A 20,973-nucleotide genomic window follows, 5' to 3' on the forward strand; every position below is an offset into this window, starting at 1 on the left:
TGTCCACAGGCCCCGGGGGTCCGGCCCCCGCCCTGCTCACTGGGCAGCCCCAGGAGGCCACGCTCTTCTCACACCCGGGCTGCGGGCGCCCGTGGGGGGCCGGGGAGGACCCTGGGACCGGCCCGCACCCCTCCCCGTCCGCCAGCCCCAGGCAAGTGGCGGTCAGTGCCGTGGGGCCCTCCCCGCCCTTCAGGGGACAGCGGGGCAGGCCGTGAAGGGCAGGAGTCGAGGAAGCGAGGGCACCGCTCGCTCCGGCACCTGCTGAGGCCGGCCGTGACCAGCTCCCCGCACTGTCCCCACAGGGTCCACCCGGCATCATGCCAGGGTCCAGGCTCCTAGAAAGACACCGTGGTCGGGGGGGGGGGGGAGCAGGAGTGTGAGGAAGTGCAGGTCGTGGTGGTCTCACGTCCTAACCGGCGACAGAAACAGCCACGACAACACGGTCGGTGCCGGTGAAACTCTGACCGGGGAGGACGTCAGTGAGCCACCGCTGCCCTGGGAACAGATGCAACAACCATTTCAGCAAAATGTGTCATGACTCAGGGAATTATCTACTCTTTCTGAAGCAGAAATCCAATTTCGACATTTTAATCTGCGAAATAATCAATAGAGGAAGAAACGAGCCATAAGCAGAAAGACATTAAAAAATCGGTGTCTATCGATCGATCAGACTGTATAGATAGGTGCGATACTGATTAAGGCATGTACAGCCATGTGTGTCAATAAAACACTCTGTTACACGTGTGTGACAAACACGGGAACCACCGCGTCGTGAGACAGGCTCCCACAGAACGGCACCCCCCCGGGGGGGGCACGCACCTCACTGCGCACCCTGGGCAGCGTGTGGGGGTGTGGAGAAGGGTTCCGGGGAGCCTGACGTGGGAAGGCAGATGGCGGCACCACGGGCGTGACGTCGGGCCATGTGGGTCACGTCTCCCCGTGGGCGAGGACTCGGGAGCAGGCGGGCGGGGGGCCAGGAGGGGTGTGAGCCTGAGCGACCCACAGCTGGGCGGAGGCACCGTCCCCGTGCACACCGCCTCCTGTCCCCTCTGTGACACTGGCCGTGTCCCCACACCCCCAGCAAGTGGCTCCCGTGACAGCAGGCGAGGGGCGTCGCCTGTCACCGGGTCCCCGAGCTGCAACGTGGGCGTCCTGTGTGGATGCGGCCCATGTGCGTTTTTCTTTGAATTTCTGTCGAGCGACTCACGGTTCTGCTGACCCCTCCGCAAGCAAAGACGCCAGACCACACCCACTGTGTGACGCACACGAAGGTTTTACTGCATCAAAGTCCCCGTACGGTTCCTCTGCGCAGCGCCGTTCCTCGTCTGGGCTGGACGCTGCTCTGACACACGATTCCGTCCCGTTTTATCTTCGGCCAGATCACACGTAGGGGATAAAATGTCGCAGAAGCCAGAACATGTGGCGTAGAAGCAGAGTGCACTCTTCACTCACTGGAAGCAGGTTTGTCCGCAGCGTCTCTTGATGCACCAGCGACGGAGAGTGAGCACCGCTAACAGACGAGAGTCCGTGCAGACAGTTCCTACGCAGTTCGCTTCACCGGGAGCGGAGCAGGAAAACAAAATCCGGGTGTAAATCCTAGGAATACAGTGTTCTCACTTCGGGGTGCTCACGGCAGGACGGACCGGCACACGGGACTGCCCAGCACGCCTGGGGGTCTCCACCGCACCAGCCAGGGGCCGGCGCCAGGCGGTGGCACCGTCTCACACGCCTGTCGGCTGGTGCTCCTGGGACCTCGCTGGGAGGACACATGGCAGTTCACCCCCGGGGACGTGCGGCCTGCGTGACTCCTGCCACGGTGGGGGTGCCTGTGGGCCACGGTCCCGACCGACGTGACCAGGGCGCGGGGCATGAGGAGGGGCTGGGTCACAGTGTCGAGGAAGTTCCCGGTGTCAGAGCCAGTCTGCACTCCTGCGCACGCTTTTCACAGACGCCACCCACTCCAAAACACCGCCGCTGTGCCCGGCTCATGTCCACGGAGGCAAAGCCCGGCGTGTGCAGGAGCCTGACCACACGCGGGGTTGTGACGGTTCCACGGCCCGAGGGCCTGAGTCCACAGATTCACGTCAGCTCGGAAGACAGACGGCAGCGACGGACGGCAGTCTGCGCATCAGACGCGGAACAGGGTCTGTGAGTGATGAGGGGAGGCTCCCGAGGGGAGTCAGGCCTCGGAAAACATCTGGCCGGGCCCTGGCTGGCCGCCCACCAGGAACAGAAGGCTCGGGTGCTAGAAGGCGGTATTTGAAGGCGGCTGAGTCTGAAGCATCAGCACGCAGGAGGGTCAGGCTGAGAAGCTTCAGCGGTGGCCTTGAAGTCCGGCGCCGAGCCCGGCATCGGTGGGGACCCCGGCACAGACCTCTCATCGCAGCATCGCCGCAGAGACTGGCTCTGGGCCTGGAGCCTGGCTACGGTGAGCCTGCTGCTGGGTGACCTCGGCAGGGGGACACATTGCTCATTCTCTGTCCCACGTTCCCTGTCCACTCGGCCTGACCCTGGGGGGGCGCGGCGACCTTAACCCCCCTCGAAGGGTCCCGAGCCCCACCCTGGAGCAGGTGCGGCGGCCCCTCCGGGTGCCGAGGCCCCCGGGCCCCGTGCACCCGCAGCCCCGGGCCTACTGCAGGCGGTGATGTGGGGAGGCCTGTGCGGCACGACAGGGGACCGCTCAGCCTGCAGGGGGACCCGGTCTGGGGGTCCGCCTGTGGCTGTGCACCAGGCTGTGGGCTGAGCGGGGGGCCTCTGCTCATACAGGGGACAGGTCCGCACGGGGGGCAGAGTGGCTGCTCTTGTCCCAGGGGCTGAGCTTGGAGGAGGCTGTGCCCGGCCGGGTCCCGTTCATCTGGGAAGCACAGAGGGTGTGGGGTGAGGACCCTGCTCCTGGACAAGCGCCCCGGGCCCGGTGGGCGAGGAAGGCCGGCCTTGGGACAGAAAGCTGCACGAGGGTCCTTCCGGCCGGGCTCCTGGCTCCCCAGAAATGAGGGTCTTGAGCTGGAGAGGGTGCCCTTCCCCCACCTCCCTTGTCTTTCCCTGGTTCTGGTGTGCGTTGTTCGCTCCCGCATCAGAGCCGTCCACCCCCCACCCATCATCCCTCCACCCACCCGCCCTTTCATCCATTCGGTCACTCACTCGCCGATCTCTCCCGCCCTCCCTCCGTTCCCTCCCCTCTCCATCTGTCCGTCTGCCTGCCCGTGTGCACCGTGACTGGTGTTGGCTACCGGACCACAGCCGTGACCCAAGCCCACCGGGTCCCGGCCCCAGGGTGTTAACACCCCGGAGGGGGCAAAGGAGTGAGCAAAGCCACGGACGAGCAGAGGTGGTGAAACGGGCAGAGGCCTCGTTCAGTGTGTCCGGGGAGGAGGTGACACTGAGCGCGCGCCTAAGTGACAGGTAAGGGGACGCAGCGGCTCCAGGCTGCCCAGGGTGTGGTGTGGGGGACAGACAGGTGACCCCCCCCACCCCAGGAGCTGAAGGATGGGGGGTTTGAACCTCCAGCACAGAGACCCAACGTCTCAGCTGTGTGAGGGCCCCCCCAGGGAGGGCCCCCCAGGGAGGAAGGCCTGGGGGCGGTGTGGCTGCTGCCCCTCGTGCCCACGGGACCCACCAGCGTGCTGGACGTCTGCGTCCTGGTCAGGCGGTCTGCACGTCCTTCCACCCCCTCAGTGGGTACGAGAAGTACTGACCCCGGTGGGAGCAGGAGACAGGGCCAAGTGATCTGGGCAGGGACCGGGACCAGTGTGGGCGCAGCACCAGCCCGGGGCCTGTACGGCCCGCAGGCTACGGTCGGGCGTGAGAGGCCGAGCAAGAACCAGCCGCAGGGACCCTGCAGCCCACAGAGTGGGGGGGGGGAGGGACAGCAGGGGCTCAGGGTTACGAGACCAAGGGCTGCAGCCCTTGAGCGCCCTTGGCCAGGCAGAGGCCGCTTGCGGCTCAGCGAAGCAGGAGAGCAACTCCAAGGCCAGCGACCGGACCGCTGTCCAGGTGGCAGCGAGGGAAGTGCCCAGGGGCCCGTGAGGGTCCGGGACGCGGGCCCCCAGGGAGGGTCAGAGCGGCACCGCCGGCACTCACCACGTCGGAGCTGAAGGGCTTCGGGAGGGCGCTGCGACTGGAGCTGCTGCTGAGGGACCAGACCTTGGTCTTGTGCTTGAAGGCGGCTCTCACCTTGGAGGGCAGAACGTGGCGCGTTAGAACCACCTCGGGGGCTGACTCAGTAGCAGTCGGGGCGCAGTGTGACTGGCCTCTGGGAGCCCGTTCTGACGTGAGACCCCGAGGGCCAGGTGCAGGGGACAGACAGGGCGTGGAGGCTGCTGTCCCCCCGTGTTGCTGGCTCCCTGTGCCCCTGTGGGCTGGGCCCCGAGTGGGGAGAAGCGGCTGGGTCTGCGCCCTCACCGTCTGGACAGGGGGACGGGGCGCACGGTGGCAGGGCGTGGAAACGGGGGTGAACGCACAGACGCCTGCGTGGGTCACCGCCGGGGGCCCCGCCTGGGCTGCTCCCTGTGCTGTGCATCACAGGGCCCCCCTTCCACGGGCCACCAGCTTCCTCAGTGACACACCCTGCCCGCCCCACCCCTGCGCCTCCTCCCCACCTGTCTCCACCGAAAAGGCAGTGGGGAGGGTTGCTTCTGCCCTGTCCCCACGTGTCACCCGGAGCTATTTCCCCACGACCACGGACTAGAGGCTGAGGGACACCCTGCCCACTGTCTCAGGGTGACCGGAGCAGGTGCCGTGCCCCAGGTGGCACCAAGGAGAATGACTGAGGGTCCCCTGGCCGACCCCTGGCCGCCCCGATGGGGAGGCCTGCTCCCTGCACCCGGGACAGTTTCCGAAGGCTCTGCAGGCTTAGGAGGATGTGGACACCTCGCCTCTCCCCGAGACCCCAAGTCTCCTCTCTCCCGCCCCCACCCCGCACTACCCTCCGTCCCTGCAGGGCGTGAGCAACAGAGGGGGCTTCGAGGCCGCTTAGCAACAGGAAGAGCCGGGTGGGGCTGGCACCGTCCCCGACTTGTCCCCACACCAGCCTGGCCGGGCAGCGCTGCCTCTGTTCCGCGCCGGTTCAGAAGAGAAAAGCCACTCCCCAGACAGACGTACCTCCGAGTTCAGGAGACAGTGGAAGAGGAAGATGAAGAGGCCCTGAGGAGGAGGGGAGGGGGCGGCATTAGGACCCCCTGAGTTCTGTCCGGCATGTGCCCCCGAGGTTCCGCACGGGCAGCTCTGGCCTGGCGTGTGGTTGGCTCGGGGACGCCCCCGAGCCACGGGCTCGCAGGTGTGTGCACAGCACAGAGAGAGGGCCCTCCTCCCGCCCCCGCCAGCCAGCTCCCCGCGCGCCCGCCCATCCGCGGGCCCCCTGGGTGCCCACCTGCAGGGAGTTGAGTGTGGCGAATATGTACTGGAAGGCCACCGCCTGGTGGTTGACGGCCAGCACGCCGAAGACCCACGAGGTGCCCAGGATGGGCAGCAGCACGGCCACGGCCTTCGCTGTCAGCCTGCAAGAGAGGCAGTGACGATGCTGAGCGGGTGGACGCGTGGACGGACAGGCGAAGGCCGAGAGAGTCCAGGGACGCAGCCGGCCGCTCCCGGGAGGACCGCGCCCCAAGCTGCTGTGTGGGACGGGAGGGCGCAGTGACAAGTGCCACCCACGGCTGTTCTGTGGGTGCGAGGAAGGCCCCCCAGGCACGGGGCCCCCACCTGCACCTGGAGGTGTGTCCCCGGGAGCAGGGGCTGGCGAGGGGCAGGCACGTGGCTGTCTGGGCCCACGGGCACGGCTCGGACAGGAGTGGGCGCCAGCCAAGGGCCAGGACAGAGGACCGGGGTTGGCAGGAGGGAGGGACGGGCCCCTCCTGGCCCGACCACCACCAAGCTGGGGGCAGGGCTGGGGACAGGCCAGCCTCCCAGAGCAGCACTGTTTGAATGGTCAGATGAGCACGGGATGTGACCCCCAGCCCAGGGGCCTCCCTTTCGCCACAGGGCACAGCCTTCCAAGGTGTCCAGAGGCTGAAAAGCCCAGGAGGCCAGAGCCACCTGTCACTTTAATTCACAGGGTTTGGGATTCATTACAGAGTAATTGCCTCATCGATTTGCTGTTGACACACCACTGTTTTCCCTGCGGGTTGAAAATGATCTACTGTGGCTGAAGTAACCCCCGCAGCGCCAGCTGCCCTGTGTCCACGCCCTGCTTCCTACAGCGGCCGCCGAGACCCCCGGGAGGGGCCGCCTCCCCACCCCGGGCCTGCGGTCTGGCGGGCGGGGGCACTGACTGCACCCGGAGCCCAGGTGGATGGTGTGACTGAGCCCGGGGACTCAGGGAAACAGGGGCACTTTCCCATGAGCCTGACCCCCTGCAGCAGCCACTTTGTCACCAGGAGGCGGGCTGCCTCTGAGCAGGAAGCGGACCCGAGGTCACAGAGCTGAGGGGCCCCGGAGCCCTGGGTCCAGCTGAGGTTGTCTGGTCCCTGTGTCCAGTCTTCCTCTCACATCCCGGGCTTCTTGGCACCAAAGACAAGTCCCCTTTTCTTTAGCCAGTTTGGGCTGGGCCTTCTGTCACCTGACCAGGGCCAGGGGACCCTGACCGCAGCACATGGGGGTCCCTCCCCAGCACCGGCCCCTTCTCCAGTGGCCCAGCCCGGAGCACATTGGGGGCCGCTCTCCGAGGACGTCCCTCCACGGGGCAGCCCCACGAGACGTCTGCTGTCACCCCCCCCAGATGAGGGAAGCGAGGCCTCTGGGGTCACACACGTCACGCGGTCCCAGCAGACAGCAGGGGTGGAGGTGGCAATGCCCTGGGCACGTGGGCTCTGGGTCCCTCCGCGTGAGCCCACACCCACCACCTTCCCACGTGGGAGGCAGTCCCCAGGGGGACACCCAGAAGCCCCCTCTCCGGTGGTGGGGCGCGGAGGCTGCGGGAGGGGCTGGTCCTGGTCACAGGGACCGAATAAGGGGCCAGGCGAGGACACCTGGGGGGACGGCGAGGACAGAAGTGGTGGCCCGCTCTCCTGCCACCTGAGCCGCCCTCTGTGGCCACTTACTTGAAGGCACCAGAGTCTCCGCGGACCTTACAGTTGTCGGCGCTGATCTGCGAGATGACCCTGGTCACCGCGACCAGGATGCCGATGTTGACCTGCGGGCCGACGGGAGGGAAGGGCAGTGCTGGAGCTGCTGCCGGAGCACCGGCCTCCCCTGGATGCTGCCGCCCCGGCCGGAGGTGTCACTCAGGAGAGGTGCCACCCATGTCCCTGAGCCCTGCCCTCTGGGGTTCATGTCTGTGCCTCGAAGTGACGGCACAGGGGACAGAGCCCTGGGGCTCCCACAGCCCTGAGCACGGGCTCGCTGCGTCACCCTGGGGAGTGACACACGCCCCCGAACCTCAGTCTCCCCACTCGGTGACAGAAAGTAATGACTGCCATGCTCGGTGACCACTGAGAGGGCCAGGAAGCCCCTGCGAGGGCCCCAGCACACGTCCTGGCTCCTTGGGCCCGACCCAGTCCTTGGACCTGCTGCCCCAGGCCCACTTCCTGTGGGACACCTGCCGGAAGGCTCCCTGTGGGGTCTGCAGGGGGGCCGGGGGCTCCAGAATAACCTGTCCCCTCCTGTGGGCGGGTCCTGAGTGAGAGGCTGGGTGAGCCAGTGACAATAAGGGCTGACAGTCCCCCAGTTCCCCTCTGCCGCAAGGTCCAGACTTGACTCAGGCTGGGCAGAGGTCAGCAATCTCTCCCTCACATTGAAAGACTCTGAGGTCACCGACAGGGTCAGCAAGGCCAAGACCCCAGGTGTGACCTCGTGGGCTGGCCGCAGGCGGTGACACAGGAGGGCAGTGGTCTGTCCCCCACCTGTCCTGGCGCACAGCACAGCATTGAGGGCTCTGGAGGGACCTGCGGGCGGGGGCTCACCCCCCTCCCCCCGCCCCGCAGCGCAGGCAACTGCCCTCCGAGGCCTCCTGTGGGGGCGGAGCCTGAGGCCTTTCCAGGCACCTGCACTGGGGCGGCCTCGCCTCAGGGGCCCAGCCAGCTCCTCCCTCCCCGGCCCCTGTCCCCACAGCAGCTCCGGGTCAGCAGGAGCCTTTAGATGCCCTCCGTGCTGTTGCTGGGAAACGGGACCCTGGGGTCCCTGCCTGGCCCCATGCGCCCTGCGCAACGGGCAGGTGAACACCAGGGGCGGGTCTTTCAGTCCGGCTCCTGGCCTCGATGGAGCGGCTCCCCCGCAGCTCCACCCCAGTGCTCACCGCGCTGCACTGGTCCCCGGGGCGCACCTGTCCTGTGAGGGGGCCTGCGGAGGTACCCAGTGTCGGGGCGTGGGTGTCTGACCCCTGTGCACCTGCACCCCCTCGCTGCCAGCTGGGTTCTGGCCACAGGAGAGCCACACTCCGCCAGATCAGGGGAGGGGGTGCCAGCGGGGGTCCCTGAGGCCCTGTCACGATTCAGGGGTGGGGGCTGCAGTAGCAGACAACGGCGTGAGCGTCTGAGGACGGCTTGTGTCTGAACCGGGCGGCCACCGTGCGTCTGCCTGGACGGGCTCTGCCTCCGTCACACACATGGGTGGGTCACGGTGCTGCAGACCCTGCCGCTGTCACCGAGATCCGGCCATTTTTCTCTCAAATAAATGCTCTTGGCTTCTGTCTCTTTGGGTAACTTCTCCAGTGCCGGATGGCTTGGTGTCTGCAGGCATCGTCCACCCACGGCTGCTGTGCATTCTGGGAGAGCGCGCTGCCGCCCCCGCAAGATTCCCGGATCCTCACACCCCCGCAGGTGCCCAGGCCTGGCCTGTCGCGACAGATGGGGAGCCACCTGGCCGCCCACTCAGGGTGGGGTACAGGCAGGGAGCTCTTCCGGGGCCCCCGAAACATGGCACAGTAGGCTCTGCGTGGAGAAGCCCGGAGCGGTGGGCGGCGTCCACATCCCCTCGTCCTCACGAAGCCCCTGGCCTGCGAGGGGCTTGGCTCCAGGGCCAGCCTGCTCGTGGGCAGTGGGAAAGCAAGACAGACAACGTGCACAGAGGCTGCTCACGTGTTAAAACGCTTTTTCTTCCAAATGTCTGCCCACGTGCGTTAGAATTCAAACCCAGTGACCTGACTAAATTTCCGCTAAATTAAAAGGGAAATTACATAAACCCTTCTCCCCATGAAAGTCGCAGCAGCGTCCCTGGGCTCAGGAGGAAGAGGGGCTGAAACTCGAAGTGCCCCAGAGACTGGGGGAAGGGCACAAGGACAGTGTGGAGCCTGGGAGCAGGGAGAGGGACGCCTGGCAGCCCCTGGGGAGGAGCTCGAACACCCCAGGGAGCCTGGAGGGCTCGTCACCACCCCCTGCTGCTGGGTGACTAGGAGCGTGCTGCTCCGGGCTCCCAGTGCGGAGCTCCACGCACAGGCTGCCGTTTCCACCTGCGCGGTGGGTCACTGAACGGGTGATCGAACTGTGGCCAAGCGTTTTACAAGCATAACAATGCTACGAGTGAGTGGTCAGACTCCTGTGTCACGTGCTGGCCTTCCCAAGACCCAGAAGGAAGGGTCTGGCTGACAGTCAGGTGTCATCGGCTGTTAGTCCTCGTCATCATCATCGTCCGGTTTCTGCAAGGCCCCGCGGGTGGTTTGTTTCCCGGCCCCTCCCTCTCAGCCTGGGCTGGTCTGACTTCATTTGCACACACGCTTCCCCTCGTTAGTAGGACGATCACATCCGCTGCGGCATTATGAGGAGCACAGCTAACCTCTGATCCCCCGCCAGCGTGCGATTCAGAGGGAGCCGGCGCCTGCGTGGAAGACCAACCTGGGATTTCACGAAACACACGGAAGCAGGCCTGGCCCCTCGCTGCACGGCCCCCATCTTGCTTTGTGCTGCAAGTTGGTGGAGGCCCAGGGGTGGGGCGCATGGCACGTGAATGTGGTTATTTCATCAGCTGGGCATCTCCACGCGAGGTCAGCCAGTGAGCTATTTATGACACACGCTGAGGAATGATGTCTGCTTGCGGGGGACATTATTCCAGCTGCATTTCAGCCAAACAAAAGCTGGGGGGTATGCACTCCAGATCCTGGGGACCTCGGGTGGGAGAAGGGGATGACTGAGGTCCAGAGCGTGCTCTGTGTCTTGGCCGGACTCGAGGCTACGCGGCGTTTATTTGTGAAGAATCACCGAGGCTTGCAGCAGTGTTTCACAGTGCTAGAGTGGTGCGTGCAAACACACACACCTACAGAGAGCACCGCGGGGTGTAGACACGCCTGTTTCTACGACTACATCACGTGTGCGCTTTGGTGTCTATCACTGTCTCTTCACTTGCAACGGTAACTGCCTCTGTCCATGCCTGTACCTGTGAGTCTGCAACTGTGTTTCTATGTAACTGTCTGTGCTCAAGCGTATGCAACTATCTACGTCTGTGTGACTGTCTCCAAATCCACGCAACTGCATCTGTGTCTGGGTCTGTAGCTGTTTCTGGAACTGTATCCGTGTCTCTGATCTGTGACTCTGTATCCGCACAACTGTATATAGACACAGACACCCTGACTTCTGCGCAGGTATGAGAAGGGCCACCCACAGGGTCCCTGCTCTCAGGGGCCTAGACTGTGAGGCTTCTGTAACGCCTGCTGGTCCCGGGGCATGGATGCCGTGGGCCTGACTGAAGTCCCCCAGGGAATGACTGGGGAGAGCAGGTCCTCGAGGGACAGTTGGCGGGTGTGTATTTGGTGGGAGGTGGCCGGACAGGTTGTTACCAGCAGAGGCTCCAGGCCCTGCAGGCCCCCAGTGACCCTTCGGGACGAACCTCAGCAGAACACACAGCACCCACACGGACGGTGCACGCGCTCCCCTAGAAAGTGCCGGCACGCGTGAACGCGCACATGCCCCAGACAAGCCCGGGGCCTGATGCAGCTGTTACTCTGAGTCTTGCGGCGTCACTTGACAAGTGAGCAAAGGCCCCTGTGGAAACGGGGGCCAGACTCCGGTGGCACCACCAGAGGCCCTCTGAGGGGAAGGGGTGCTCCCCGCCCCCACAGCGAGGCCTGACAAAGCGGGAGCGGAGTGGGTCCCGGGACCCCCCACTGCACCCCTCAGACCTGGGGTCCACACACCCTCCTGTCAAGGCCGAGGTGGTGAACGTCTCGGGCTTTGCGGGCCGGTCTGTCCTACAGGGTAAGAGCAGCACGGCTAATCCTAAACACGGGCTGTGGGCCAGGAAAACCCCACTCACAAAAGTGGGCAGTGGGCCATCTCAGGCCACACTTACTGACTGTCCCACTTGATGACAAGACCATGAACCCCCTTTGCAGCCCACTCTGCCCTCCCCACTGTCCCATGAGTCCAATTTTCCTGGAGAGCAATGTGGACCTCAAATTGCCTCCAGGTTAAAACTGCCTGGGAGCCTGACCTTGAGGACTAGGCTGTGCATGGGTCTGGAGGTCACGCCCCCTCAGGAACGCCAGCAGGGCGCCAGCAAGCTTAGAGGACTCGGCGGTGCTGGGCTCCTGGGGCCGGACCTGGGCAGGCGGCCCCCAGACCCGTGCTGGCGCTGCCCAAGGTCGGAGGGAAACTGGAATCAGTTGAAACCCCTGGGAGGGGCCGGCCTGCCCGGGGCTGCAGATGGGACGGACAGGGTGAGTGGGATGGAGGGTGGGGGAGGACAGGGGTGCGGGACTTACAAATGCACTTCGCCTGGAAACTCGTCATTGTCTTTCTATAAATCTCCCTCCCGAATGGCCAGGCCCGGAGCTACTGCGGGAGACTGATGCCCGGGGAGGGTGAGGACTCTGCCAGACCCCAGAGAGCGGAGGCAGGGAGCCTGGGACCTCCAACGGGGAGCCCTGTAACCCTGGAAAGGCTGGTGACAAAGTGACTACGGATGAACTTCCCTTGGGCAGCCCCGGGCACAGGGGACAGCCCTGGATTTGAAAGCTCAATGACGCGTCACCACGGCAACGCGCTGCCTCCCAGCTGGGCAGGATTAACTGAAGGACACTGTCTCAGTGTCTGCCGACGGGCCGGTCCCCTGTCCTTCACGGAAGGACTTTCCCTTACAGAGCGGGGTGTGGTCCCCTCACTCGCAGAGGTGGCACAGGGACATGATTCTGACTGTTGGTGACAAGGACAGAGAACATCCAGGCACTGCCCGGGGCTGGCAGGTGCAAAGACAGGGCAGGAAGGTGGCTGGACAGGGGCGCCCGCCAGGTAGGAGGGGCCGGGGCTGTGAGGGACGGCAGGGCCCCTGCGCCCGCAGCCCCGCGCCAGGGAGCCCGGGGTGAACCTGACCCCTGCCAGCGCCTCCGGGGGCCAGACCTCCAGCTTCACCCACGCCTGTCCTGAGCAGCACCCGCACAGCAGGGCAGGTGTGGTCGGCATGGGGGGACGATGGCCCCTGTCCACACAGCCTCGTCTCCCTGTCACCCCCCCTCAGGGCCCGACTGGAACCCCACAGAGCACGTGATGGGCCCACACAGGCCCCAGAGCTGGGAGCACCGCCAGCCTCATTTTCTAGGAATGACACTGTGGCTACGGAGGACCCAGGAGCCTGGAAGGGCCACGTGTCACCAAGGAAATGACCTACTGCCTTTGGACACTCCAGAGCCCGCCACCTGGCAGGGGACAGGTGTGGAGGAGAGCAGTCAGTGTGGCCTGGATGAGGGGCCCCTTTGAAGGTGCCGTGTGACTGGGAGGTGTCCCCTCCTACACCTGTTGGCATCGGTCCCTCACCGGAGGGCGGACCCACGCCCCTCAGGGGCTGTGGCCTGGGGGGCAGGCACATGTGCTCTGGGGTCCCAGCCCCATCGAGGGAACAACAAAGGCCTTTCTCCCCATAGAGTTGTTACCGGCATTTCGTGTGACCCGGGGTTTGTCACCGGTACAGGAACAACCCGTTGGAGAAAGGAGCCAGCCTGCAGGAAAGCGTCCACGAGGAGGGGAGGCCGAGACTCAGGCGGGGCGTCTCTGAATCCCAGCACCCCCAGGGCTGGCACGTGCCCCTGACCGTGGACTTACAGCCCCTTTTCTGTTCCACCCTGAGCGGGGTCTCCCGTGTCCGGAGCCACAGGAGTTCCCACTATTGTGCGTGGGTCGGAGGCCTTTGCTGGCCCTCCCTGACATGGCCCCAGCCCCTCGGCTCCTTGACCACGACAGAGTGTGGTGAGAACCACGGGGGCCGGAGCCCGGGCCACACCCCCAGGAGGGGACAGGAGAAACACTCACCGGGTGGGAGCCGTCTCAGGGACCGGGCCCACCCGGGGGGAGGCCCAGGGCTCCCCAGGTCCCCAGCCCCCGCCACCCCCGCCCAGCCCTGGCCCCGGGGGGCGAGGACCTACCACAATGACGAGCAAGGCAGGGGCTACGAAGGCCCAGACGGCGCCACTCTGCAGCGACAGCCAGCAGCTGTGGAGGGAGGCAGACCGTCACTCCGGCAGCCCGGCTCCCGCCCCGGCACCTCCGCGCAGGGGGCGGCCAGCACGGCACAGGGCCGGCCTGGGCACCGCCCCGCCACACACAAGCCACTCTTACTTGTTCCTGGTCCCATAACTGTCCAAGGAGCAGGACACCGAGACGGCACAGATGAGAAGAGGGAGACCTGGACGGGGCGAGAGCGGGACCCGAGTCAGCCTGCGCCCGCCGGCCTGGGTCCACTGTGCACGTCTTACCCGACACGCACACACGGCCACACGCTGGGCGCGGACACAGCCGCCGGTCCTCGGGGCACCTGCCGTCTGAGTGAAGAGGCAGCACACACGTGTGCCCACGCATGCACAGAGACAGGCACACGTGCAGTCACAGACGTGGACTCTGAGGCAGGCCTGTTACAAATCCAGTTCCATTTCTGCAAATGGCCCACTTCCGGCAGCTGGCGGGGCCCTGGGCCCGAGGCACCAAACGACCCCGTCTGGTTGCCTTATGCTCCCCCCTCCCTGCTGCTGTGAACGGTGTGGGCGAGGGGGGACACAGCAAACGGTCCTGACCCCTGTGCCACCTGGGGACCCTCTAAGAGGCTGTGCCGTCGAACCAGCTGGGACAAGGAAGTGGCTTCCTGATTATTCCTGGAGTGAAAGGGTGGGGACGGGTGAAAATACTGAAAACGCAGCAGCCCTCTGCGCCGCCCGCCGGGGGGCTGAGTGTGCACGGCCCCCAGGAGATCTCTGCTCCGGAGGAAGGAGAGGGGACGCTTGTCCTGGCCACACACCAGCCCTTCTGAGCACTGTCATCCCCCTTTATCCGTGGGGGCAACATTCTGAGACCCCCGGAGGACGCCTGAAGCCAAGGTCAGCGCTGACCCTTGTACGTACTCATTTTTTCCCCACACAGACATGCCTCCGACAAAGTTCAACATATAAACCGGGCCCAGCAAGAGATGAGCAGCAACGGCATCACGGCACGGCGGCCGCACCGACTGCTGCAATCAAAGTGCTTGAACGAGGCCTTCCTGGACAGAAGCACCACGACCCCTCGATGGGGGTGCACCTGAGAACCGGGGTGCCGCTTGGTGACTGATGGTGGGGAGTGGCCACAGCGAGGAGAGGCTGCTCGCAGGGATCCCGTCCCACGACCTGGAGTGGCGCTCGACTGAAAATGTGTGAGTTGTTCGTTTCCAGAATTTTCCACTTAATCTTTCTGGACCACGGTTGATGGCAGGTAACTGACACTGTGGGAGGGAAACCGTGGCCAAGGGGGCTACTGTGAATCAGTTTTAAATCAGCTCCTTAGGAGAAGTTTCTGGAGGACCGTGCTGTCCCTGAACCACTTTGTTCTGACGTCAGAACCATTTCAGTGTGTTCTGGAGCATCGGGACAAGAAGGCCCTGTGCCCACAAGGGGGCTGGAGGCTGCGCGGCAGAGGTACGCTGGCTGGGGGACGGTTCCTGTCACGGAGGACCTTTGTCACATTTGCGGCATGTACGTGTGAGTTCGGCCTATGTGAAGGCAGAGCTTCCCTTGGTGTCAAACACCTCTGGCTGTGGCTCCTGCCTGGACACCCAGAGTCCCCAGGTTGAGGAGGCCACACCGGGGGCGTTGCAGCGTCTGAGGGCCTCTCTTGGGGTGGGAAGAACACAGGGCACCTGCGCAGGTGAAGGACCCTGGGGGCACTGGCCGCTGCCCGGGGCCCAGCGACGCCATCACCAGGAACTCCCCGCACCACGGCTGCCTGTTCTCTGCCAGGACACCGGCACACACTGTCCCGTCCCCTTTCCTGAGTCCCTGCGACACCTCACACTCCAGCTCCTTCCCTCCCGAGCCCAAGGGCACTTGCTCGTGGGAATTACGCTCCACACCACAGTCAATGAGTCAGAAGGGGAATCCAAGAGCAGGTTAGAAAACACGTTCAGAGGAATGAAACTGAACCCCCCCCCTCGACCAAACCCACAGTGCAGACGAGTGCGTAGGGGGGTCTGCAGCTGCATGCGCCTGCGCTCCAGACAGAAGGTGGGTCTCAGGCCAGCCAGCCCACCCTCTCACACGAGGGAGGAAGAGGAGCTCACGGGACCACAGGCAAGAGGAAGGAGAGAAATAACGAAGACCGTGGCAGAAATAAACAAGCCAGGTAATAAAAAAATCAAGAAAATAGTTAAAACCAATACAATTAAGCTTGTAAAGCAAGTTGGGGACGCTGGCATGTGCGCTTTTGTTTGGACGTCTTGCTTCCTCCAGGTGCACAGAAGGACCGAGTGGGGAGAAAAGCCCGCCCCCCGCCCAGCGCACCTACCCCATCCTATCCCGTAGTAGTAGCGGTGCTTGCTGTCCTCCGAGCCGAAGACCTTGACCACCATGCTGTGGAGGTGCAAGCCCTCCACCAGCATCCAGGCGAAGGCGCTGAGGAAGAAGAAGTGCAGGAGCACGGCCAGCACCCGGCAGGGCACCTGGGGGCGGAGCCGAGAGGCACGGTGGGCTCTCTGGGCTCCGGTTGGCTCCGCCTCCCAGCAGCCACTTCCAGGGCATCTTCCTGGTCCCCCCCAGCCTGCTGGTCTTCCCGGGTGGCCTGGCTGCCGTTTCCAGGCTGATCTGGACGGGGCAGGTGATCACTGCACCTGCTCCCTCCTGGGCACAGCACTTGGTTCAGGTGTGGGATCGGACCTGGACAATCAGCATAAACACCCCCTCCTCTAACAGGGCTGGTTCGGGGGAGGCACACGACCCATTGGTCCAGGGGGGTTGCAGGTGACCAAGGTGTCCCTCCTCCCTCCAGACTTGAGGACGGGAGCCTGGAGCTCTGGAAGCCAGCCTGCCCCGGAGCGGGGGGCCTGTGGGAAGGGCAGGGCTCGGGGCCGGAGGAAGCAGCCCGGTGACGGGCCGGCCCCAGGAGCCTGCAGCTGCTGTCTGTCCACCGAAAGGTGTCGGCTGGCGGCCCAGGTGCCGAGCACAGAGACTGGCCAGCGTGTCGTCTGCTGTCTCCCTGGCGGCACGGCGGCCTGGCTCCCGGGAGGAATGTCTGAATTGTGAGTGGAAGAAGGGTGGCCGGCAGAAGGCGCTGCCCCCTGTGACGTCAGAGGGGTGACGGAGGGCCACTCACTGTGCCTGGCTGGCAGTGGAAGCTGATGAGCAGCAGGACCTGGGCCACCAGGACGGCGAAGGACAGGTTGGCGTGGATGTGGTAGCGCTGGTTGCGGATGGTGCTGACAGAGCTGAGTGAGGGCGGAGGGCGCGGTGAGCCCGGGGGCAGGGCCGGCTGCTCCCCACAGTCCCCGTGGGGCCCAGAGAGGCCTTGGGGAGCCGGGCCAGGTGCCGCGGCTCCTGAAGGTGGGCCCTCGGAGGCTCCCCCGGCCGGCACGGCCCTGCCCTGCCTGAGCCACTAGAGCCCAGATGCAGCCCCTCTGGCTCCTGGCTCCAGCCTGCTCCAGACCCCGGCCTCCACACAGGCCACCTCCCACCCCAGGGCCATGCCTGCGGCACAGACGTCCCTCCCCATGAGGGAGCACCATGTGCTCACTCCACGGCTGTCCTCACCTGGCGCTGACGGCTGGGACACCAGTGTCTGTGCCTCCCCACCCTGCTCATCGCTGGGCCCTGCTTATCTGTCCTGGGCACTGCTGTGCCCCCAGAGCTGACCACACCCAGGGGGTGTGCTGTGCTGAGCAAACAGCTGATGAACCAGAGACCCGAGCCGGAGTGTGCTGAGCACAGTGGGTCCCTCCAGACCCACGCTCGTGCCCCCGCCCGGCTCAGATCCCCCGGGGCCTCCTCAGATGTCCCCTGTACCTGCGCCTGACTCAAAACTCCTGACTGGCCAATCTGAACCCGGAGCCACAGAGCCTCTGAGGTGCCAGGCAGGGGAGGGGGCGCAGGACTCCAGGGGAGACCCCGCACGCAGCCCCAGGGGGTGGGGTGACACCCGGTGCGAGGGACACTGTGGCCTGGGGTCTGGGGTCTGGGGCTTCACGGTCCCCCCTGAAGCATGCCCCCCATTTCACTTCTCTGCCCCCACAAGTTGTGGCCAGTTTGATGTCTTTGCTGGGTGGGGGTAAAGGTGGGGGTATCGGTTCTGGCTCTCACCCGGCCAGCCACCTGCGGGCCTGTCCCAGAAGTTTCCAGCTCAGCTGAAGCCAGTGCCCTCCAACGCCACAGGCCCCAGACCTTCCCTCTCCCCCCAGCAACCCCCCAGCCCCCTCCCTGCACCCCAGGTCTCAACATGAGCAGCGACTCAGAGCCGCCACCTGGCTGTGACAGTCCAGGTCTGGGCGTTCGCCAGCTCACGAGATCAAAGGGGGAGGGGAGCGCTCACGTTGCACAAAGCCCCCGGGCTTCCCGGGGCATGGGTCCCGGATGAGTGGGAGGTGACTCACGAGAGCATGGCGAAGGTGACCAGCGTGACCGCCAAGCAGAGCACGGACAGGGAGCAGCCGATGTAACTGATGGACGAGAGCGCCACCTGGTGTCCGTGTGTGAGCTGCGGGGGAAGCAGAGCACAGGGGTCCCTGTGGCTGCAGCCCGGCCAGTGCACAGCTGAGCGGGAGGCAGCCACCGTCCGTTGTGAGTGCGGACCCCTCAGTCCTGCTTCTCCTCTGAAAGGTCCTGTTGTTGCCGCCAGGCGAGGTCCTGCCCTTGGGGGTCAGCACTGGGTTTTGTACGTTTCAAATGCTCCAGACGGCCCCACCCCGCCTCGTGTCCCTCCCCCCCCAGCCTCTACCTGACCCTCCCCCAGCAGGAGCGCCTGGCCCTGCCCCCTTGTCTGCACTGCAGTGTCCACAGCCAGTAGGAGGCGCTGGGCTTGCTGAAGAGCCGGACCAGGGGCCACGGGCTCGGTCCCAGGCGGCCCCGCCCCAGCTGAGGACCTGGACACGGGACCCAGTTGGTGGCGTAAGGAGCCGGTGATGGCACACGTGTGACGTGCCACAGCCCTGCGGGGACACAGGTGCACCGTGTGCGAGTGCGGGCGGACTTTGCTAACGCCCCATCCTCCCGGAAGAGACCGAGTCAAACGTGGGAGATGCGTTAGGGGGCACAGAGCCACAAGGGAGTGTCAGAAACCCCCGCTTTTCAAAGAGCCGGGAGTCTGGTCCAGGGAAGGTTCCGGGGACAGGGCGAAGCTGCAGGGATGCAGACAGGGGAGCTGTTGGGGGGATGGTGCTGCACGGGCTGGGAGGTGTCTGACCCCCCCCACCCCAGGAGGAGGGGGTCCACCCGCTTCGCAGACAGGAAGCCCAGGCTCCAAGCAGGCCCCGCACAAAGCCACAGAGTGGGGGAGGGACCCCAAGCATCTGCGGGTGCAGAGGCAGCGCCCGGTCAGGGAGCAGAGCTGCGCACAGTAGGTGTTCCTGGGAGTTGCTTGAGCAAGTGACCCACACGCTCAAGGGGGCCCCCGGGCGGGGGGGCAGGCGGTGGGGTGGCCTCAGAGGCGTGCTCATGCCAGCAGTGGCCTTTCTCTCCCCGCCCCCGGCTGGGTCTAGAAATGCCAGGAAGAGCTGGGTTGGCTCTAGGACGCAGGTCCTCTGGGCCGGAGCCCACCAGCCTTGGCAGCTCAGCCTGCAGACACTGCACGTGGGCCCGGAGGCCGGTGGGCTGTGCAGATAGAGACGAGGGGACCATCCCTCCGTGAAGAAGCATCTTTCTCCTCCGCTGTTCTAACAGGAGTCCCTCTCAGGGAACACGTTTCCTCCCCAGAAGAAATGGGAAAGAACATATCCCCCCCAGGAGGGCGAGAAGGGCCGTGGGGACTGGGGGGGGCTCAATAGCCCAACAGCGCCTCCTATTGGCTGTGGACACTCAGTGCAGACAAGGGGGCAGGGCCAGGCGCTCCTGCTGGGGGAGGGTCAGGTGGGGGGGGGCGGGGGCACGAGGTGGGGTGGGGCCGTCTGGAGCATTTGAAACGTACAAAACCCAGTGCTGACCCCCAAGGGCAGGACCTCGCCTGCGGGCGGGGACAGGGCCCTGCCAGCAGTGGGCAGTGGCTGTTCGGGCAGACATGGAAGTCCTCAACTTCATTTAAATTTAAAAAAAAACCACAAAAGAAATCCAAAATCTTAGGACACATATCTGAGTCTTGAAATAGCCCAACAGCTATTTTTTAAGCCTGTGTGGGTAAAACACACCCACCGGCCAAGGTCAGTCCCCGACCAGGGCTGGGGGCGGGGTCTCACTGAGCACCCCTCCCGGCTGCCGGGCCCAGCCCCCAGGCTCCCTGCTCTGTGCCCGGTCCCAGCGGGCTTTCCCTGTCCTGGCAAAGTGCTGCAGCTACCAGGACGGCTGTCGTGAGCCCACCGGAGGAGCTGGGGGCAGGCAGGGGGCGCAGGGCCTGGCCATGCAGAGGGGGCCAGCCACCTGGGGAAGAGCGGCCACACTGCGTGGCCTTTGGGACCCCCGCCCACTCAGGGGCCAGCCCCCACCACCTTCCCCACGCCCACTCCCTGCAGCCATGGCCGACTATCACCATTCCTCCCCCTGCCCCCACCCGACTGGCCCTTCCACATAAGGAAGCCTTGGAAATCCCTCCAAGTCAGTTGGCATGACTGCAGTTCACTCCTCAATGAGTGTGTATCATCTCCTGATTAGTCATCCCCGTTAGCGCGGAGGTGCGGCGTCTACGGATCGGAATTTGAGCAACGCTCCACCGTGGCCCCAATGCCTCTGTTACCGGGCCTTTCCCCCCAGACAAGGGGCTGCACCTCCTGCACTCTCCACCCTGAAGATAACGTTATCTTCAGGACCGATTCCCTCAGTTCTGTGACGTGGGTTCTCCTGGGGGTGCCAGTGCGTGGCAGGCACTGCTCCGGGTTCTGTCTGCCCTGGTCATCCACCTGGACCCTGCCTGTCCCCACGCCAGGGCAGAGCTCAGGCAGATGCGGGCTCAGGGTTCAGAGTGCGGTCGCCCTGGCTGTTAGCGTCAGATCTCTGAACGCTGCACAGATTTGCTGTCTACAGTGATAGCTGTCTTCATTTTTTTTGAAACCTTTCTTGAGAAGATTTGGTTTTAGTGTGTTTAATTTTAAACCATTTTCAAAGCAACCTTCCCTGGCAGTGAGTAGACAGGATCTGCTTCTGAAAAGACACCCACAGACAGTCTAAATCTGGTCACCTCTGCGGAGTGGTAACAGATTTGCAGCCATAAAGGGTCTCGCTGGGTTTTTTTTATCTCATTGGATGCAGTGGCCTCCCTCCCTCCGCCTCCGCCCCGCCCCGCCCACCACGCACACGGCGGACAGAGCCAATGCACCTGAGTGGCCTGGGGGGCTCAGGGCCAGGCTCAGCCTCCAGTGACCATGGAGAAGTCCCCCAACCCCCAACTGTGACAGTGAAGATGGCAGCCCCTCACTCACATGGGAGCAGCTGCTCCCCAGACGTAACCCCTTAAAGAAAATGCTGCCACAGGGGTGTTTGGGGGTCACCTGTGCCTGCACTAAGGTGTACCACCAAGGGCGCTGGGTGAACCAGGGGTACACGCCCCCACGGCCGGATCTGAGAATGGCCCTTCCGAAACTCCGGAGCTCACGGCCCGAAGGACACTGTGTAAATGTGCAGGTCTCAGCTCAGGCCTGGCTGGGATTTCAAGCAGCCTGCCCGCCTCACTCTTTAAAAACAAGTTTTAT

General features: G+C 64.7%; 1 protein-coding gene across 2 annotated transcripts in view; it reads right to left on the bottom strand.

The window, feature by feature from the left end:
* Positions 1 to 532: 532 nt before the first annotated feature.
* The window catches only part of ADGRD1 (adhesion G protein-coupled receptor D1), a 62,577-nt gene continuing 42,136 nt past the window's right edge, over positions 533 to 20,973 (bottom strand). For both annotated transcript variants that reach the window (XM_037161157.2, XM_037161155.2), the window contains 10 exons: positions 17,734 to 17,837; positions 16,464 to 16,575; positions 15,660 to 15,813; positions 13,470 to 13,536; positions 13,277 to 13,343; positions 7,035 to 7,126; positions 5,369 to 5,495; positions 5,101 to 5,142; positions 4,081 to 4,173; positions 533 to 2,854 (listed from right to left, as the gene is read on the bottom strand). In XM_037161157.2, coding sequence (XP_037017052.2) covers positions 2,759 to 2,854; positions 4,081 to 4,173; positions 5,101 to 5,142; positions 5,369 to 5,495; positions 7,035 to 7,126; positions 13,277 to 13,343; positions 13,470 to 13,536; positions 15,660 to 15,813; positions 16,464 to 16,575; positions 17,734 to 17,837 — 954 coding nt within the window. In that variant the 3' untranslated portion in view covers positions 533 to 2,758. The remainder of the gene's footprint in view (positions 2,855 to 4,080; positions 4,174 to 5,100; positions 5,143 to 5,368; positions 5,496 to 7,034; positions 7,127 to 13,276; positions 13,344 to 13,469; positions 13,537 to 15,659; positions 15,814 to 16,463; positions 16,576 to 17,733; positions 17,838 to 20,973) is intronic.

The sequence above is a fragment of the Artibeus jamaicensis genome, unplaced genomic scaffold (assembly GCF_021234435.1).
Source record: "Artibeus jamaicensis isolate MK-2021 breed Jamaican fruit bat unplaced genomic scaffold, CSHL_Jam_final contig_525, whole genome shotgun sequence".
NCBI lineage: Eukaryota > Metazoa > Chordata > Mammalia > Chiroptera > Phyllostomidae > Artibeus > Artibeus jamaicensis.